The sequence below is a fragment of the Molothrus ater genome, chromosome 3 (genome assembly GCF_012460135.2).
Source record: "Molothrus ater isolate BHLD 08-10-18 breed brown headed cowbird chromosome 3, BPBGC_Mater_1.1, whole genome shotgun sequence".
In the NCBI taxonomy this organism is placed as follows: Eukaryota; Metazoa; Chordata; class Aves; order Passeriformes; family Icteridae; genus Molothrus; species Molothrus ater.
Window position 1 is genome coordinate 30,280,222 of NC_050480.2, and position 20,849 is coordinate 30,301,070.

The 20,849-nt window shown below is 37.4% G+C and overlaps 1 protein-coding gene across 2 annotated transcripts in view; it reads right to left on the minus strand.

The window, feature by feature from the left end:
- ZFAND3 (zinc finger AN1-type containing 3) overlaps positions 1-20,849 on the minus strand; it is a 135,320-nt gene that overhangs the window by 30,632 nt on the left and 83,839 nt on the right. Inside the window, exons 4-5 of one of the 2 annotated variants that reach the window (XM_036380247.2) lie at positions 16,454-16,633; positions 5,642-5,707 (exon numbers count right to left, since the gene is read on the minus strand). In XM_036380247.2, the coding sequence (XP_036236140.1) occupies positions 5,642-5,707; positions 16,454-16,633 (246 nt within the window). The remainder of the gene's footprint in view (positions 1-5,641; positions 5,708-16,453; positions 16,634-20,849) is intronic. The other variant, XM_036380248.2, reaches the window with a different exon arrangement.

The window sequence follows — 20,849 nt, forward strand, 5'->3', positions numbered from 1 at the left end:
ACAGAGTAAAGGGCTTTTCAGCCTCTCACCTCACCCCAACAGTGAGAAGGGCTGGTGGGCAAAATGAGCTGGGAGGGGACACAGCCAGGACATCTGACCCCCACTGTCCAAAGGGATGTTCCATACCTTATGGTGTCATGATCAGCATATAAACCAGGGGGAAAGCTGTCCAGGGGCTGCTGCTCAGGAACTGGATGGCAAAAGTTGGTTATTTCTCTCTCCTTTTTGCTATTTTCCTTTTTTTACAATTTTTTTTTTCATTATTAAACTGTTCTTAAACCCAGGAGTTTTCTTTCTTGGAGATCATGTTCAACTGCCTTATATAGTCTTAAGAGAATTGATCTCAGTTAGTGTGATTTTTGGGACTATAATGTTATAAAATAGGAAACATTAATAAGCATATGTTATCATGCTCATCTATTTATCTTATTCCACAACATTAATTTTATTTCTTAAGGCCAACAGTCCTTTCAAGAATGACTACAACAGACTGGTAAGTAAAAGGAGTTAATCCTAAATAAAAATTACTGGCATGTCTGATAAGTATTTGTAATTTATCTATACAGCATGTGAAAGAGGGCTTTCACAGCCACAATACATTTTTAATCCCTTTGGCCCCCTCAGCTATCTAGCTTCCTCACTTGATGATCAATGCAAAGAAAAGGTACACCTAGGAGCCACTAAATGTGAAAGTTAATTTCAAAGTAATACTGTGAAAAGTTCCCATTCATCTTAGTTTAGTGTACTTTAACACAGCAGCAAAAGTATTCCTATCCTAATACCATAAGATGATAGAAAAATAATCTATTTATTTTATCTTGCCTGTGCCGAATAGACAGGGACAGAAGTCACTGTTTTCATATGCTGTCATGCTGCTGCACGCCTTTTCATTTCTGAATGCTGTGTTTTTTCCACGACTTGGAAGAAAATTCTCTTCAAAAGTAAACAGCATGAGTGATTAATGTAAGAACTATGAAGATGCTTGCAAAACTTCTGTTTAGTTCAAAGCAAATACAGACTAAAATTCAAGGCATTTTTTTCACTGCAGTTTAGTAAAGCAATGATTTAGATGTCTAGCACAGAAATGTGCTAGACTGTGATAGATAAAAATCAAGAAAGACTTTTTTACAAAAAACAAAAAAACAAAAAAACCAACCCATTATTGTGTGCTTACAAGCCCTTACAAACCTTCCCAGGAACAGCTGAAGATTTAAACTTAGAGGCAAGGATCATCACAGCTATAGCTGACTTTTAACAAACTTTTTGATGTATTGACCCCAAACCCATCTCTTTAGATTCTCCAACTAACTCAATTAGTCTAAAATCATGGGATGCCTTCAGTGTAAAAGAAAGTTCAGGTGAACCATATCCACTATTTTTAATGAACAAGGAGGGCTTGTAAAGCTGAGAAAGGCAACAGTGGAAATAAATCATAAAATTAGAGCAAGTCCTTAATTTTGTTTGCTGCTATGACTATTATGATCCTTACCACTAGGAGGATTTTAATCTACAATAATCATAACACTTTGAGAAGGCTCTTAGGTAACCAGGAGGAGAGGAAACCAATCTGTCCATCCAGATAGACATGGGAGCATGGAACAGGCAATCCAGCATGTCACAGAAGTAGGCAATAAGCTGAGGCAGTAAAATGCCATCACCATCCATCATCTGATCACAGTTTGGTGTCATCCCCCAGCCTCCATCAGCTCCTGCCACATCAGTGCCAGTCCCAGGCACTTCATCCTGTTTGTAATTGCTGATGAGCAGCAATAAGGCCTCCATGCCTCAGCTCCTGTCTGTTCCACTTCAGCACCCACCTATTAGGTTGTAACTTTTATTTACAGCCTTGCTTGATGTGCTGCTCTATTAGTGCAGCTGGAAACTGAGCAGAGGGAGGGGGAAGAGCGTCCCTAATGGGCACTATTATTGCTAGGGCTGGGTGATTTACTAGGCTGCTCAAAGGCTGTTCTATCATCACTTTCCTGTTGGTGAGAGAGCCCCAAGAAGGGCTGGATTTCAACACAATGCCCTCCAGATGTCAAACACTAAAGAACACCTTAAGAGTCCCTTGAAACACCAATGAAAAACAGACCTCAAAGTTGGTTTAGTGCTATAAAGCCCTCTTCAGTAATCTTTTGTGTATTTTTTGCTCAGGAGCTTAACACTTTGGAGCAATTAAAAAAGAAAATCTAATTAGTGGTGTATGAGGTCCTTTTGTCCTTACTCAACACATAAGGATTGATTAAAAAAAAATGATCATATCAATGTAATGATTTCATGGTTTTAGCTCAGGCTCAAAATCTCTCTACTTCTATTTTCATAACATGACCTTCCTACAACTCCACAAAGGCTGTCCTCTTAATTGTGGAGGTTCAACCTCAATGTATTTGGATTCCTGGCAATGTTAAAAGTAAGCACATATCTTAGTACAAGAACATCAATAAATTCAAAACTTCAAAAAGAACCACAGCCCTGTTTAACCACTTTACTCAAGCAGTGAAATAATTATTTCCATCTTCTAGACTCAAATTTTAAACCAGAAAACACTACCTACACATATAACTATACAAAATATTACAGATGCACATCTCTGATGAACTGCTACTGAGAAATAAAGTACTTAAAACCTCACCAACTTTATGAATGTAATGTATGAATTGATTGTATCATTACCACATTTTATCTGCCTGTTTCTACCACCTTCTCTACTGCACAATTAAAAATTAAGTGAGCATACTCACACAGTTCCATCAATTTTTTCCAGGTTTCTTTAAGTTGCATAAAAATGTTATAAAATCTGGCTGTTTAGAGTTGTGTAGTAAATCATCATTAAAGTTGTACAGCAGAAAAACAAGAGTAATATGCTACTTGCTACTGCACTTTCCCAACATGGGCACCTGACACAAATGGGATGTGAATGCCCTGTACTAGAGGAAGCCTCCCAGTACCTGCCATCAATCATCACATTACCCAACCATTAGGAAACAAATCAAAATGCATAAGAAGCTATACACTGGGCCACACAGTCCCATCTTTCTTCCCACAAAATCTTCAGACTGCCAGCACTCAGAAGCCTTTGAGGCATCATCCAAACTAATGATTGCAAGGCTTTATTCATTTTTTTCATTATAATTCCTGTCCTGTGGGTACACTGGAATAGAAATACTTTTACCACAGCGATGATTCTGGCAAACAGGAGGAAAAACCCCACTATTTGGTGCCATAATACTATTTTTTATCAGAACAGCTCTTACAGCATGCAGGTTGACAAGTACATTAGGTAAAATCTCTTTTTTCTCTACAAGAACTTTTCCTTTACCTTGGCAGATTTATTATTTTGATCTTTCTTCGATTGTTACACTCATGCTGATAAAATATGAAAGGTTTGTCTCCTTCCTTAATATTCTGATGGAAACTTACATATAAAATAAGTAGGTCAAATTTCTAATTTTCTGTCTCAAATGCTGATCTAAGGAACTTTGGGGAAAAACTATGCTGAAGGGTGAACAGAACTACACAGATAAAATCCAGTGCAACATTTTTTCCTCAAAGCTCTTCCAAGCATAAGAAACATAGGCTATTTACAGACAATAGGCTTATAAACAATGTGTAGTGTTGACAAATACTACTTGCATCATTTAAGTAGCTTCCTGGGAATCTGAAGTGATTCCAGTGTGAAAGAATAGGCTGGTTTTGGCTGGGATAGAATTAATTTTCTTCACAATAGATAATAGGGCTGTGTTTTGGCCTTGTGGTTAAACCCTGACAAATGTTCACCTACACAGTACACTGCTCATGCCTGAAGATGTCACAGCACTTCTGGGTAATATTTTGTAGCCAATGTTTTCTTGTCAGTTCCCATGACAACATGGTAATTTATTTTAAAGATGAAAGTTTGCTGAAAATTCAAGATCTGGAGAAGTAAAGTAACTCCTGGTACCAGGTTTATTCATGTAAGGGACTATAAAGATAGTAAGTAGATTACTGAGCAAATAATGTCAGAACCTCAGGGGAAATTGAGGTAATTCAAAATCAGTAGATTTAGTTGACTGAAGATTAAAGTTGTGGTATCAAATTAAGGCCATCTCCTCCTTTTCTTGCAAAACATACTAAATGAAAAACATAAAAGCATGTACAGACCAAACAAGAGCACAAACTCAAAATAAAAGAACTACTGAGCAAAGTTAGCAAAGGCATTTCTCAATTTCTCAGTATGTCTTGTGGTTTCATCTGCTTCACTCCAAGGAGCTTTTCCTGGTGCCATTCCACACTCCAAATAATGAACTTACATTTCTTTTTGCTAAGACACACACACACAAAAAATTTCCAACAGTACTCTCAGTTTACTGTATCTGTAGCACCACAGCAAGCTTTTAAATTACTCTGCCATGAAAACCAGCTAAACATTACAACAGCTAACATATAAAGAAAATACAATTTAGAAATACTGTGAGCAAAGTAGATTAGTTTTCAAGGGATATAGTGGCAAACATTCCATCTTGTTTAGATACACATCCATGGCTACACAGAAAAGAAAATCCAGTCTCCCTGTTTTGAAGAACTATCATCCAGTTCCAAACTCAGTTCTTTGGCAGAAAACACTCACTGTCACAGATTATCATGTGCTACTTGAGAAGTCTGCCTCTGCAGCAAGAGCAAGCTAAAACAGCTTCTCTGTAACCTTCCTTCACTGCAGAACAAGCCAACTTGTATCACCACACATCTGCTGCAAGCTAACAACACCTATGGAATAACTACAGCTCAGCTCAAACAGTAACTTGAAAGACTTTTTGAAAGAATGACTTCAGAAGAAATTTCCCCTGAACTCCTTAAAGAGCAAGGGCCTTTACTCAAACTGGAATAACCTTCCTTTCTGCACATAAATGCAAATATAGGCAAAAATTATTCTGGAAACACAGACTGCAAGAACATTACCACTACCTACACACCCACCACTCCCCAGGAGATTATGGCTTCCAAGAGTGGCCCTGGTGGAAAGAATCGTGTGTTCTCCTTAATCCACACAAAACCAAAGCCTGCAGAAGACCTGAGCCAGTGCAGGTAACTTGGCTGCCTGACTGAATGAGTGCAGATGTGGTTCTTTAGGACAGATCTGATTCAGAAGCAGTGACTTCAGCCTGGCAATGACCTAACATGTCACTCCTAATACCAGCTCTGTGAGACATTATCCATCTACATCCTGCATATAGAAATAAAGGCATCAAAAAGGACCCAAAGCAGGTAAAATTTAGTCTCAAAGCAAAGATCAGCTGTCTATACTGCATCTTCAATCAGGGAAAGTCAATATACTCAGAACAATTTTCTACTCAATACTTTGCATTTCAAGGGCAGGATTTCCAGAACACTGTCACAATCATTAGACTTAAACTGATTACTCCTGTATGTCTTGTTTTTACAAAGATTAATTGAAAACAGAGTGTATTTATAGAATTATGTTTAACAAGATTCTCAGATGAACTATCTGCCATACTAATCCTTTTATATTTACATTTCTGTCAGCAAAGTAACAATATTTATTTTCATTTGGCATTTGCCAGGTAAGGTTATTACCCTTTACTATTAAACTATAACTGCTAAATATAATGCAAAACCTGATTTCTTGATCCCACAAAACACATACCTGAGTCACAAGATCTTTTGGTTGGTGTGGTTAACGAGGCATGAGCTGTACCTGTGCATGGCCCACCTGGAAACAGAGAAGATTGTATGTCTCAAAACACCACCTATATTTAACATTTACAACCACATCAAGATTATACTTAAGAATATAAAAAACACAGAGGAGCACTTGTCTTTGGAGAGCAAGAGTAGTCTCAGTACTTCTTTCTAGTCTCAGCTTCTTTCCCAGCTGAATGTGAATGTCTTGTGGTAAAAAAATAGAGGAAAAGTTGGGACAAAGTTACACTTTTAAAATATACTTTATAAATATTTCAAGAGGCATTTTTAGGAAAATATGCACTGTAATTGCAATGCTAGAAATGTATTTAAGTGACCCACAAGTAACACAAGGGACAAACTGATCACTTCTCTGATATCAAATATTGCTACTGACTCCAGTGAGATAACAACTTTGCCTCTGATCTTGTTCTCATTATGTGTTCTAAGTGTGGCACAAGCATATGCTAACAAGCTCTTTTCCATGTTTAAGGTTTTTCAGCTCTGGACTCTTGCCCACTCATCTGGTATCTGCTTGGTAGTAAATTGCTTTCTGCCTTTTTTCTTAACATGCATCATCGTTGAGGAGTTCTCCAGAGATCTTGTTAAAATAGCAACCAATTGAGTGTACACTGTGACTTGCAGGAAAAATAAATAAATAAAAATAAACTCCATGCAGAGAAGCCAAGACAAATTGACAGTAGCATTGCCAATGGTAATACACATCATAGCTTTGAAAATTGAATATTATAAATGGGAAGATGGTAGAGAGCCTGAAATTGAGTTAGATCTACTAGAGTTTGGCTATCAAAATACCAATAATCAAGTTTGCACTAAACTGCTGGTAATATAGTAATACTTGCTGGCAATACAACAGAGCTTAGTATAACAGGATAACCTTTAACATTAAGTCTTCATGCACTGAAAAATACTAAAAATACTTTTTCCCTTTTTTTCCCACCCCTCAGTCTTTGCATATCTGGAAAGTAGCAGTGTGACTGTGGAAATGCTTTTACCTTTTCAAGTATTTTCAAGCCTGGCTTGCTAGTAAAGTGGCTCTTTTTGCTTCTCTCTGGGATGCTCCCCCTTGAAGCTTTCCTTTATTTCTCTTTTTCACTAAGTTTCAGGTCTCAGGAATTTTGTCTACCTTGAAATAAATACTCATAGCATTGTAACTGTTAAAAAAAAAAATCTGCAGTTGAGGGGGAAAAACGGGAGTAACTTTCTTTGTCACATTTGATTTCAATGAACTCCACTTGGGAACAGAGTTTTACACTCAATTTTCTAGAGAAGGATCAATAAACCTGAAGAGTTTATTGTTCTCCCAACAAGTTTCTCCAGCAACACACAGCATTTCACAACTGTGTGATGGACAATCTTTCAACGGGTGGTTACAATGGCCAAGAAGCCAATTCTTGGCCTGCAGGCCAACACTGAGGGCACTCATCAGGGCCTGGTCAGAGGTTAAGGGAACCTTCAGGATATGGGAAACTATTGAACCTGACATAAGAAATTGCTGCTTGTGACAGGCAACAGCATAAGTAGCTGGCAGATGCTACAGACAGTGATGCAAGGCACTGTTGGATTCTCCAGGCTGGCAAGGAGGGAGCTGGTGAGAAATGGCTGAACTGCACAGGGAAGGGGAGGGGAGTGGTGGGGACTCTATGCAAGGTCAAGTCTGCATATGAGAAGAGACAAGCTTGCTTTTGCAGTGAGGAGGACTGGGAGTCCTGGGGTGGGTCCTTTCCTAGGCAAAAATAAAGCATCCTGAATGGATGGATGGATGGATGGATGGATGGATGGATGGATGGATGGATGGAGCATCCTGGTATCACCAAACTGGTGTTGGCTTAAAGCCTGACAGCACTGGCAAGCAACAACCTCTTCTCAACAACCAGAAATGGTCAAGTAAACAGAAATAATTTTTTACACTATAATATTTTCAATTTTTTTATATTCTAGCCTAGAAAAAGTTTTCTTGATCTATGTTAGTACTACTGTTGCAAAAGGCTCAAAAGATGTTTAGTGTAGGGGTTGGTGTATTTGGGAAGAAAATCAATACTGAAACAGAATCCTTACCAAGTTTTCTAGTGAAACCTTCTGCATATTCAAAAATCTACAGAGCAGGTCTGTTAAGTCAGTCTTTACTTTCAGACACCAAGTATTTGGTTTTAATATAAAATGTGTGTAAGCAATAAATTCAACAGGGCACGGAATTTCAATGAACTGACTTTAGATGCAGCTGCCTCTTAAAATGCAGCAGCTCTTCTGTAAATAATTTTAGTTATATTCTCCCAGTTTCACTGAATAGACAGTGAGAGGCATCATCACTGTGGACTAACAAATAAGACTAATCCTTTCAATTATTGCAAAGTAAATATTTACAGTAGCTGATACTTTCAGTATCCAGCCAAATGTAAGAACTTTATTTCTCACTCTCTAAAGTACAATAAGTTGGTATGCATTCTGCACTTCCCTTTGTCAGAGTTCTCCTGTTATTTATTCTTCCCTCATTAGGTATGGCTTCCATACAGCTTTGATTTGTATAGCACAGCACCAGAGTTTCAAGAAAGAGTATCCTGGGATTTGCATGCATGTACACTAGTGCCTAATAACCAGTGAAGGCAGCACGCACTTTGCCGCTTTTCCTTCTGCTCCTCCTTTTGTTCCACCATTAAAAATGCCATGCATAATTCAGTGCTGTGGGCTTGGCTGTGCAGCTCTATGTGGAAGTCACTACATGGAATCTTTTGGTATACGTAACTGCTAATTCCAGCATCTTCGTATTGTTTGGAACAGGACAGTATATTTCTCAGAGCTTTGACAAAAATTCTGTGTGTGAAAAAGAAAAGGGAAGTCATAACAATAGAACACCAGTCTATCTTGACTATTCACAAAGGTAGGCTTGTAACTTTGTATCATTCAGGATGTATCTGCATTTTCATTGCCAAAAAAGTAAATTTTTCAAGGTTATTTAACTGTGCTATATAAAACACTTCAGTGCACAGTGAAAGGCCACACATGTCTAGCTTCTAACATAACCCACAAGGCTGTAGAGCTCTTTTTGTTCAGCACAAACAAGACATTAAAATGGAAGGAAAGAAATATCTTTCAACTCTATATCCAATTAACAGATAACACAACAGCTTCTGCTCCTATTTTTTCCAGTGTATGGTTTCTGACATTTGCAACTCCTCTTTCAAACAAAAGCAGTCACTGCCCAGGGATAATGTAATCCCAAGAGAAGATTATTATAAACGCAAAAAATACTAAAAGCTACTCAAGAAATTAGAAGAATTGTGAGAATTTTGAGAATCCTCAAGTTTGCAAATTCAAACACAGAATTAACAAAGGACAAAACAAGATAACTCAAACCATATCATATATTATTAATACAATAGGTCTTGTTAATGTAGTTACTATGTTTTTGGCTTCTGATATCCACAGCTTTCCGTAACTTACTGTTAGCTGTACTCAAAATATATTGATTAGAAAAACAGATTCAAACCTAATTTCCCTAATCATCCAAAGTAGTACAATTTTATATATTGCTTATATTTCTATGGATACATTAATATTGCTATTATTTACTATTCTAGACTAAATTCTAAATTCTGATGTGTAAATTGTCTTTTAGAATGCCCTTCTGCATTGTCCATCTCCCTTCCTGAACTATGTTAACTGCAGCCAAGCAGTATTTGTCCTGAGGATATCACTGAGTCAGGGCAACTTGCTGTTTCCCTTTCCTGAACTCTGTAAAGTGAAGTGACTCCACTCAGCCAGAGCCTCCTATGCAGGTTCAACACCAGGGTGTTCAACCCCCTCTTCTAGCTGTTTGGAGAAGCACTAAGTTTGAGCCCAGAGGACACGCATCACGTGGGTTTGAACAGCTCTCAGAAGCACATTGTGCAGAGAAACAGATGCAGAATGGAACAAAACTAAGTTAACACATGAGTAAAAAGTCTAAATTACAGTAATACATTGAAACAATTTCAGATGCCACAAAACCTGCAAGCCAGACAATGAACAAACATGAAAAATACTGAATCTCAGTAACATTTGATCACGGTAATGTAAGGACAGAGGAACCCCTCTTTGAACTTTTGGTACTTTGATGGCTCCTCCGCAGATACACCACACTGACTCCTTGAACACAACAGGCTGGCAGAAGGTAATAAGTAAGAGCAGAACTTCCTTGGACAGCAGTGTTCTAGCCAGGACAGGAACAATTTCATGCCTATTTGCAATACAGGAAAGAACCCACCTTGGAAAACCTGTCCAAACCAGTAACCTAATTGTACATTTCCTGAAGTGGGAGAGATATAATCTAATTAATCTACACATTGATTACGAACACCAATACATAAACAAAAGGAAACATAAATATATAAGTTCAGTCAGCACTGACAAGCTATGCTATCTTTAAGGAAAAAAGGCAGAAGAACTTTATTTGCTGCAGAATGGGCAAGATGCATGATCTAAGTGATGTCATTACTACACAGATTAGAGGATTATATCACATAAAAATGTTGTCTTTTAAAAATCTAGTTTTACAAATCAGCCTTTAGGTACTTTTGTGGATTTTTTTCTGCATGAAGCTTTTGAACAAGGAAATGAAACCTGTACTGCTTTGTTGCTGAATTGATGGTAGATTTAACAACTATAATGAAGTAAAGGGAGACAGGATTTGGATTCCACCTTCTCCCTTACTATTGTCTCACTGGGTAACCTGTTTTTCCTCAGTAACAGATGCTATATTCTCCAATTTTGTAGGTGTAAGTTCAACTGTAAAAAGAGCTTTTGAAACCAGCAGTTAAATAACATTTTTATAAACAATTTTATTTAACCTCAATAGCTGTGCAGCTCTAACCCACATTTTTCCAATGTGACTGTGTTTCTGTTTTGTGTTCCATGGGGTCCTTTCACGCTAATAAATGGGACCCTAGGATACACAGTCTACTCTGCATGTGAAGTGACTATAAATCAGAAGGAACAATTAACAGTGGTATAACATCCCTGGTCTTCATTATGTTTCAAAATTATCATGCCACAGACGTGGAAAGATGTGCTCATTTAATAAATCTTTGTGCCAGACCTTTGCTTGTCAGAAAACAGAGATATGTTCTTTATATGAAACTGAGACTGCATGGAATAGATGGAAACTTACAGAAATATCTTCACCAAGGAAAAGATGATGATGACACTTATTCAAATTTCTAACTGCCTTTATGTCCTGTACTGGCACCTAATACTGGTGGCACTTCTCAAAAGAAATAGCCCACAACTCAATATGGTTTTACATTTGATAGCATTCTTACAAATTCCCATAAGAAAAGTGCTTGCATTGCTATTGAAATATATGTATTTTGTGACAAATATTTTTAAAAAAATCAGATTTAATGATAATCAAATTTAAAAACTGAGTGAGTTAATTTCAACATTAAAAACAGTACAAAAAGACTATTTGTAAATAGGTTCTAATGAAAACAAGGCTAAAAATAAAAAAATCCCAGACAATGCAAAACAACTTTTACTATTATCTAATTTAATAAAAGCTGAGAAAATAGCTAGTTCTTGTTCCGTGGCATAGAAACCCAAAGATGCCTATAACATCAAAAACCAGACAGGTGCATATCTTGTATTAGAGATGTGTCCACTCTTGCTTTGATACAAGACACAACATGACAGTCTTGTGAGTTGATAAAGAAAATTAGAATTATTCACCATCACCCAGTTGCAGGTTTCTCAGTTATGTTTGGGTATAGGTTTAATTTAATACTGGGTCATGTGGGTCACAAAGGCTTCACTGTAGCCCAGCACAATTTTACCAGTTACTGCATTCTTTTGAATCAGAGAAAAACATAAAAATTGGTATTATTGAGAATAAATCAGGTTAGCAACAAAGCAAATTACTTTCTATAACCATGTGTGACAAGCAAGACAAAAACAGGCAGCTAGCTTGGTCTGTTTATACATTTACTAGCTACAGAAGTGGGTATGCATGTAACCTTCAGTCAGAGATAAGCCAGAGAACAAAGCTTCCCACTGACTGAATTAGGAAAAAAAACAAAACCCAAACCCAAAACAAAACAAAAACACAGCCCCCACTCCCCAGAAAAAAACCTGAAAAAACTCAAAACAAATGAAGACAGGAAGAACAAAACTGACTCCTACTGCAGTAAGCAGCTAAATTCTCAGTCAGGTCATCTAAAAAAGTATACAATGAATAACATCCAAGAGCAACTCTCATTTTAAAAATCACTCTCCTTAAAAAGCACAAATTGAAGTTAAGGATGTCATCATAATAACTCAAAATATGAAGTATTTTCAGAGCATACACAGAAAAGCTGTCATCTAGAACTCTACTCACAAACCCAGGCAAAATACAAAAACCATGAAGTTGTTATAAATTGGTAGAAACCTTTTGCATAGTGTCAGAGAAAAGACCATTCAGCAAGAAAGAAGCAAAGAAAGAATGCACTTGTTTATCCATTTTTCACAAAGTTATGTTGAAAAAAATCACATATATTTTTATTTTATTCCAAAGAGAAAAAATACCATTACTTTTTGAGTGCTATAGCCTATGTGGCTTTTTACACAGTCATGTATTGCTTCAGCAAGCAATAAAATTCAGAGTATAAACATCCAATAGGTGCAGTAGGAAAAACAATATCTTACCTTTCTGTCAGGTATCTCTTATAGAAGCCTACTGCATCTTTGTCTAGGACTAGTACACTTAATGTACATTAACTTCACTAATATTACTCCATCATTGGGGGTATTTCAGTGCTTCCACAGCAGACAAATGCTTAATAAAATAAAGATGTCATAAAGCATTTTGCTAACCTTATCTTGCAAATTTAAATGCTCAAGACAAAGGTGTTTTCATTTTGATGTGCAATGGCTCAAGTTCTGAAGGGTATACATAAACTAGCCAAAATTTAGAGACATCCAGTCATGAAATACCTTTGTATTTGGGCATCTAAAATTCAGCCCACAGAGAGGTAAGGTGTGGTCAGTGATCATCACCATCTTTCTGGGCTGAAATCTCCAGTGTATTTTCTGACATTCACAGCAATAATGATCTTTGTTTATCTTCTTATAAATTCTTCAACACAGGAATGAAAAGCATTTAACTCTTTTAGAAACAGCAGATATTCCTTTTGTCCTTTTTCAATTGTGGTTCTTGCTATTCAAGAAGGCCAAGAAAAGTTAAGCACATAATTAAAATAAAATCCTGTCAGCTGAAGCTAACAACTACTGAAATACCAAATCTGATCAAGCTGCCACAGTCAGTGTTCTTCACATTGACATTTCTCCTGTCACATAACAACACAGTTAATTTCAAACCTGCACAGAACCAGCTTTAGCTCTGCTCATACAGTGACAGAAAAATGATGTGACAGCCCCAAAGAAAGCACTGAAGGCCTGAAACTAAGTAAAATTATTCCATGTGCAGTGTGACCTTTTCTCTATCAAAATACTTAGAACCTTGCTTAATAAGCTGCCTTTTTTTTAAGAATATTGGTGGCTGAAGGTAAGGACAGAGAAGGGAGGGCCATTGTCAAATCCATTTTTTCCTGTCTGCTAAAAATAATCAAAAACCTTGCCCATCCAATATGAAAAGGAAATTTTTGACAGAGGAACTGGCTGATATAGTGACTGATGCTAAAATAACTACCATTAGGAGCTCCTAAATGAAAGGAGGACATGGAAGGAAAAATGTGAACAGATTAAACTTATCTGCACATAACGCAGCAATAGAACAAAAGTTAGACTGATTTAACTACCTGTTAAGAAATGGATCAGTAAAATCCATGCAGCTCTAGACTAACTAGAGCTATACCAATATCAATATTACTCTTTGTCTGCAAGTTTATTTCAGAAAATTTACTGCAACTGGAGACCTGAAAGTTTTGGAAAGAAACAGGAAACTCAAGAAGTATATCTGAAGGGGGGAAAAAAAGAATTCCATAGAATTCCCCCCTCACCAATTTCAACAGAATTTTTTTAAAAATCAATGATTAGTAATATATCATAAAAGATCAAACACATGTGAAGGAAGGCAAAAAATTACTGAAGTTGTGTCACTGTCTCTGTGTATAATTTTTTAACACATTTTTGTTGACTGTTATAATATTGAGAACTACTGGGTATAAATGTTTATCTCATTTTTGTTGACTGTAAATATAATACTGAGAACTACCTTTCACCTGTAAGGGGGAGAGATATTAGAAGGCACAGCAGCCATTGTTGTAGGTAACTCTTCAGAACTAAGGCTGGTGGGAGATGGAAAGTCACTACAACCTGGTTGCATATGTAAGACACTCAGGAATGCAAATGCAGCTCTCACATAAAATCAAAACAGTAACAAAAAACCACACAAATACTTGCACACTGTCAAACTGAACTCCTGCAAAATACAGTTCAAGGAAATCTTCTCTTATATAATTCATTCTGTGATAAAAATGAAGTAACTATTTAAAAATAAGTACAAAAACCCTTTCACATTTTCTGATACAGAGTATGAACACGTGATTTCTATGGTTTTCTTCAGTTGTTGTAACATAAATGACTTTAATTGCCTAAATGACTTGCTGCAATTTTGTCCCCTCTGTTTACCCTGTGGACTCAAGTACTGTGGCAAATGCCTTGACGCAAGACTCTCCTCAAAATCTTGAAAGGAAAGAGAGGTGAGTGGAATGAAATATGAGGATCCTTCCTGATTAGATCAATCTTCCCACACTTGGATAAGGATTACCACAGCGATTCCATACCATGATTTCTGGTGAATTACCACAATTCTATTCAGAACAGAACACAGCTGTATGCCATCACACACAGTGAGAAGTATCAGTCTTTGAAGAACACAGCCGTACTAAGAACAGTGCATACTTTACAGAATATGCTGCAAAATAAATAAATATTGCACAGAAAAAGATAACCTCAAAATAAAATCCACAAGACATTTAAGTCTGGGCATTCTTCATTAAAGGAAAGAACCTTGCACAATGAGGTCATTATCCATCAGAAAATCTCCATCTGTACATAATTATTTCTGATAAATGATATTAAGCTTCATTAAAGAGGTAGTGGGGATGTGAGAGAAGGCAGAGCTGTAAATAAATCTCTCCACTGTATTTCACTTAAAAACATCCCAGCAGGAAGTCATAAAGAGAGTTTTTTTAATAGGCAATATTTTCAAATGCTCTGCAGGCTGTGCTGCCTAATATCCATCACGTTCGGTGTATGCTCACAAGCTCACAGCAATTCACAGCGAAGGACACTATTTAATTTCTTTCCCATTCCTGCAATCACCTTCCCACTTACCAAATCTTTCTCAGGCACAACAGAAACACTTCGTTGTAACGGAATTTCATTTCTACCTGAACAAATTTTCAGGAAAGCTGACCCAGTAAGCACTACAGAAGCACCCTGTGACACTGGCTAATAAGCTAGCTAGGTGCTCCAAGTCCCCTGCACTGTGAAGGCCCAAATGTGTTGCTGGAGCATAATGTGCTTTCCTGAATTCCCCAGGAAGCTTGTTTTAAGGCCTTGTTTTTACAGCAGGGTACAGGTTTCCCCTGAAGAAGCACTGAACAGAAGGAAGAGATGGAAGGGTGGTCAGCAGCAACTGTGTACACAAAGCAGAGATAAGAGTTACACGGCAAGTTTAGTCTTATGACAAGAACTTGTCACAGAACACCCACATTTGAGCACTTGTATTTCTCACAATACAAGAGAGATAACATCATCACAGTTTAAAAATGTTACTTTAATTAGTCCAATACTTTGTCCACAGCCAACCTGCATAATTAAAAACTATTCATACCTGTACACAGAATAAATACTTGGGCAACTCAGCAGAACCATCCTAAGCAAATAGTTAACACAACAGAAAGCAAGATGTGTTAGTACTAGTGCTTTGTCAACATTGCTATTTCCAGCAGTTGCCTAAATGTTCAAGAACCAGAGTAGCTCTTGCAAATTTCCTACTGAAAAAAAGCATATTCTTGCAATGTGTAGATGAGTTCACTAGCCACAATCTAACATAATCTCAGCTCAAGGGGGTTTCTCTCCATAGAGCACCTTCTAAAATAAATCTACTACTGGAGAAAAATGAAGCCACAAATTACACACTGGAGCTTAGGTTGTAGAATGCAGATTTTACAACTCAATATATTAGATGCAAGATGAACTTTATTCAGAGGTTTAGAGTAATTTGAAAGTCAATTTTATCTCACTGTGTTTGCTAAGCATTCTAACTTACCTTCAGGGAGAATTTTTGCCTGACAGTTCAATAAAGACAAAAGATAGGTCATGAAAGAATAGATAAATTACCACACAAAACAAGTTATATTTATATGCAAGTAGCAATCTAGACAAACACACATTACAGTCAATGTTCTGTGCAACTACAGTAATTAAAACCCAACATATTTAAAAGGCAAATTTCATAAGATACTGGTGTTGATGCTAGAATATACATACAAATTTACCACTAATGTGAGGTGTTTCCACAATTAAATTCTTTCCCATGCATCAAATGGCTTACATACATATGAAATACAATATATCAAACGTGAAGTTATTTAAAAACTCCTATTTGTTCTTCAGTTAAAGCCATCAATGTCTATTTTGTGAATAGCTTCTAACCTTCCCCCTCACCCCAAAAGCCAGGGCAATAACTTCCACAGGAAGTCAGTGAAACATAAACCTGAGAACAAAGCAAAAAGTTTATGCCTCCTTTGCTTTCACCTAGGACTTGTGCACTTACATTCCTCTTTGCTGGGTGAAGTTACATTCAGTTCTGTCAAAAGTTGCTGGTTGGAGTTAGTGGCCTGCGTGGTTAGAGAGGTATTGCTGTTGTCACTGTTCGTTTCCCCAGAGAACAAATCTGACTGGCTGTTGCTTGTGCTGGGAGTAGAGTCATCGTCTGGCTGTTTCTTCTGGAAATCTAGCAAAACCAAGATTTCATATGTCACCACACTTGCTCAGTCTAATCATCAAATTTTATGCAAAAACCCCCATATAATAAAAATAAGCTCAAAACACTGCCAGAGGTATCAGCACTTTGATAAACACAAACAGTGGCCTTTGAATTTTTACTTCAGATTTAAAATAACTTAAAAGTTATTTGTAGGAGAAAAAACATTTTCAGCATTACACAAAGGTCTTGTTTCCCCAGCCATCCAAGAGCATTCAAAGCTTACCACAGCACACAGTATCATTTTAAAAAGGGTTTACACAAAGCATGTACAGAAATATAAAGGGAGCAGACATCCAGTGAGGGAAGAACCAAGGCATGTAATACCACATGGGAATGTTACTCTTTTCACTGCTATTGTACAAAATCCCATCTGAATCTGTTTTGGCAAAGCCAGTGTAGACAGTGCCAGGTTAGCATGGAGAGCTGGTGAGGGATTGCCTCTGCATCATTGGTTTGATGGGTGTTTGGGGTGGAATGTGTGGGAGGAAGTGGGTGAAAGTTTGGGGTGTTTCCTCCTTCCTTCACTTACTCCAACACTGGCACTAAAAGCTGCCTACTGATCTACTGAGCAGAGAGTTAGGTATGGAAGGTAAATCACTAAAATACATTGAAGATGTGTACAAACAATTTGGCTTTCAAAGTTTTCTTTTTTTATCAGTAAATGCCAAGTCACACTTGTCTCCAAACTGTCCCCATAGTCCAAATCCCATGTGTTTGACAAATGCCACCCACCCTCCAGCTTACCTTGCCTCCCAACCAGATTCAGGTTTGAGGGGAAATATTTTCAAGTGCAAATTCCCCACTGAAAGCTTCTTCCCACATCTGCAGTCCTGATATATGATTGATTATAGCATTAGTCTACTAGCTACATAACTAGATTTCAGTCTGGTACACTCTGCCTCTGGGAAGCACACCTGCCAACCAAGTGAATTTTGGTTTGCTTAGCATCTAGTTCTCTCATGTCTTCCTTGAAAAAAGACAGCTGAAGTGCACCACCGCTTGGTATCTAAGTACATTTTTTCTAAATTACATACAAGGGTAGAATTTATTCAATACATAAATACATAGATAAATCAATATTTGGTTGCTCATTACTATGTCATGACAGAGAAGAAAACAGAGCAGTCTATAAATATTTGCAGATGATGATGTGTTAGAAACATAGGTTGCCAACATGACTCACTGGGAATGGGAAGCACTACAGTCAAACAGTCCCTGAATGCTGATTTAGGATTTAAGTAATTTGCCAGAAATTATACCTTAACTTCTGCTGGGGAAGAGTCAGCCAGAAATCTAGATAGGAGAGGAGCAAGCTCAAAGCCAAGGAGGAGGAGGGGGAGGATGAAGAGAAGGAGGGAGAAGGTGGCAGACAGGAAATCATCCACCTCCACAATACAGCTCTGAAAAACTAGTGGGAAGCTTTTTGTCAGGGATGAGTTACAGGGCTCAGGAAGATGTTCTATTCAGGCCTCACTAGGTATCAACAAAGTCTAACCCAAATTGGGCTTCTGGATTTTATTTGTGTGTTTGTGCAATCAAGAAGGCTTCAGACACTTTTCTGCACCAGCCACAATCAGCTGTGGCAATTTTAACAGTTCAGAGCTGCTGCAGCAGCAAAATCCACCATGGCAGTGAAATGCTCTTTGCCTCCCTCAACCCATGACCTCCTGTTCAGAACTAACTTTTACTCAGACTGCAAATCAATTAACTTTCAAAAAAGTTTTAGCCTGCTCAGTTGAGTGGAACACAAGAACACCTCCTGCCCCTGTTTTAGCCCCTTCTTCATTACAGACAACAGTACTTGAGAAAACCCTTAAGACTGATGACCCCAAACACAAGAACTGTAACTGCAGCTTGCCTTTGAATTTCATCCATGTATTGGGGGGCATTTGGCTTCTGTAAACTAGGACTCTCATTAACTCAAATAACTTGCAGATCACCTTGCTCTTCCTGCAAGCACCATAAAAGTTGGCAGTATTTCCAGGAGAGCTAAGCCTGAATAAATCCAGTTAAGCCTTAACTGCTTAACAAATAAAACAAAAATACACACATGATACAGGCAAGACCCTGGCAAGTTTTGAAAGGTAAGCTTTATTCTGATTAAAATCAGAATGCAATTCTGTTGACAGAACAATGACCTCACCTAATAATCTCAACAAGGAAAAATCAGAATAAGAGTTGGCAAGACATTAATCACCATCTGCAGAAGTTCCTATTTAATTGGAAAGGCATGATAAACACTTTAATTTTTAAAAAATTTTTCCTGAGACTTTCACTATACTAGCAAAATCTGTGCCAAAATGCACAAGGGTGACCTAAAGTCCATGAAACCTGCACTGCCCATTCCTAGTCAACAAAATGCATCTTTGCAGTTTTTAACACAAGCCTTCTCCATTTGTTAGAAAAGATGTTTTCTTTTTACTCTCAACATTGTCTCCCTTTCTCCACTGCCTTCAGGTTTGGTGGGTTTGGTTTTTGGGGCTTTTTTGGGTGGCTGTGGTGGGTTTTTTTTTTTTGTTAAACTGCAAAGTATTCTGTTGTTAACAATATGGTGGAGTCAACATCAAAATAACACACAAAAATTTGCTCTTTCCTGCAAACATGAAGAAATAGTAGAGGGAAAGATCTATCAACAAATACTGCATGAAATACTGTCAATAAACTATTACTGCTTGGTAGAAAAGCTGCTAAGAATAAGCAGCTGTCAGCTGCTTCAAGCTCCAAAATCCTTTTGCTTTGTTGAGGTCAAGGGTTATGCAGCCAGTATCTCAAATAGTTGAGCAAGAACAGAATATCTCAGAGCTCTCGTGCACTGGATATTAATACTAAGAGTGTTATTTTTGTTTTGTTGCTTAGTATTTCTTTGCAAACAAAACAACAACTATGTGAATGGACAGACATGATTCAATCACTTCATATTCTATATATACAATGAATTCTAATAGCTTAGACTAAAGGAAGGCAAGAAGATGCATTTGTTTCCAGACTTCAGGTAAGACCTTCTTTTGCAGGACAATCTCTTGCCCATTTTTATTAATAAGCTACCATTAAGAATGAAAGCCATTGCCTTTACAGCTTCTGATTCTAGCTCATAAAACAGGAGTTGCCACACAAAATCACACTTTCTGCACAGCCCTAAAACTTTCAAGCTCAGTTGTCCAGGTACTGCTACCAGGCTATGGTGAGCAACCTTCAAGAGCTCATCTTCCCAGCATGTTTCATTTCACCCACTGCCTCAAGAACAAACAGGACATCCAACCCCTTCCACCCCTAAAATACTTGATTCTGTGACACAGGAAATCAGACAGTCCCAATTTCAGTATGTAGCCTTCTTTAGCCATCAATATCCAACAAACTACTGAAGAAAATCTTGAGTTCTGGACTTTTGCTTAACTAAGGGCTCTGTGACTAAGCAGGAAATCACCCTTCACGGCTTCTGGTAACTTCTGTGATTACATTCAGTTAGAACTTACGGCAAATGGTAAGTGAGAACATTATCAGCATATCACAAAGCATTTCTTCTGAAAAAGACAGGCATTTTAAAGTACTACATGAAATGACTTAACACTAAGCCAGACTGTTTCTTCATTTGCACTCCTGCTATGACATAAGACATCATGCTATCTCCAAAAATACAAATGTTTTATTAAAAAGAATAAGTTCATTCAAATATGTGATGGAAGAGGTGTCAGAGTAAAGAGCTTGCTAAGGGAAGAAAATCAGAGTCTTTAAAGTAATTATTTTAACCAATAAGAAATATTACACTTCCTTATTCTTCAATCCTACAGTTCCCATAACTTAGCAATGTGAGCTAGCAAAAAGGTTATTTGGAGAGTGTTAGCGTCTTACCCTGCATTAAATGCACAATCTGCATGTTTTTTACTCCCAGAGCAACTTGTTCTTTTACAGAGCATAAATTAATGTGTTGGTATAACATCAAATGTTTCCAGTCCATTAGTATCCCAATGTACACAACAGATTTGCAGTATTCTTCTCAGAAAACAGTTCCAAAATTAAAAGGAACTGCTTTCTGAGAGTACTCTGTGGGAAGTAACAAATGTTATGACATTGAAACTGCTACTGTGAAATCTTTAAGTTATGGCCTTTTTTTCCTTTTCTTCATGTGTCTGTTCACAGAACTGAGAACAGAGAAACTGTTCACATATGGCCTGGGAATAGTACT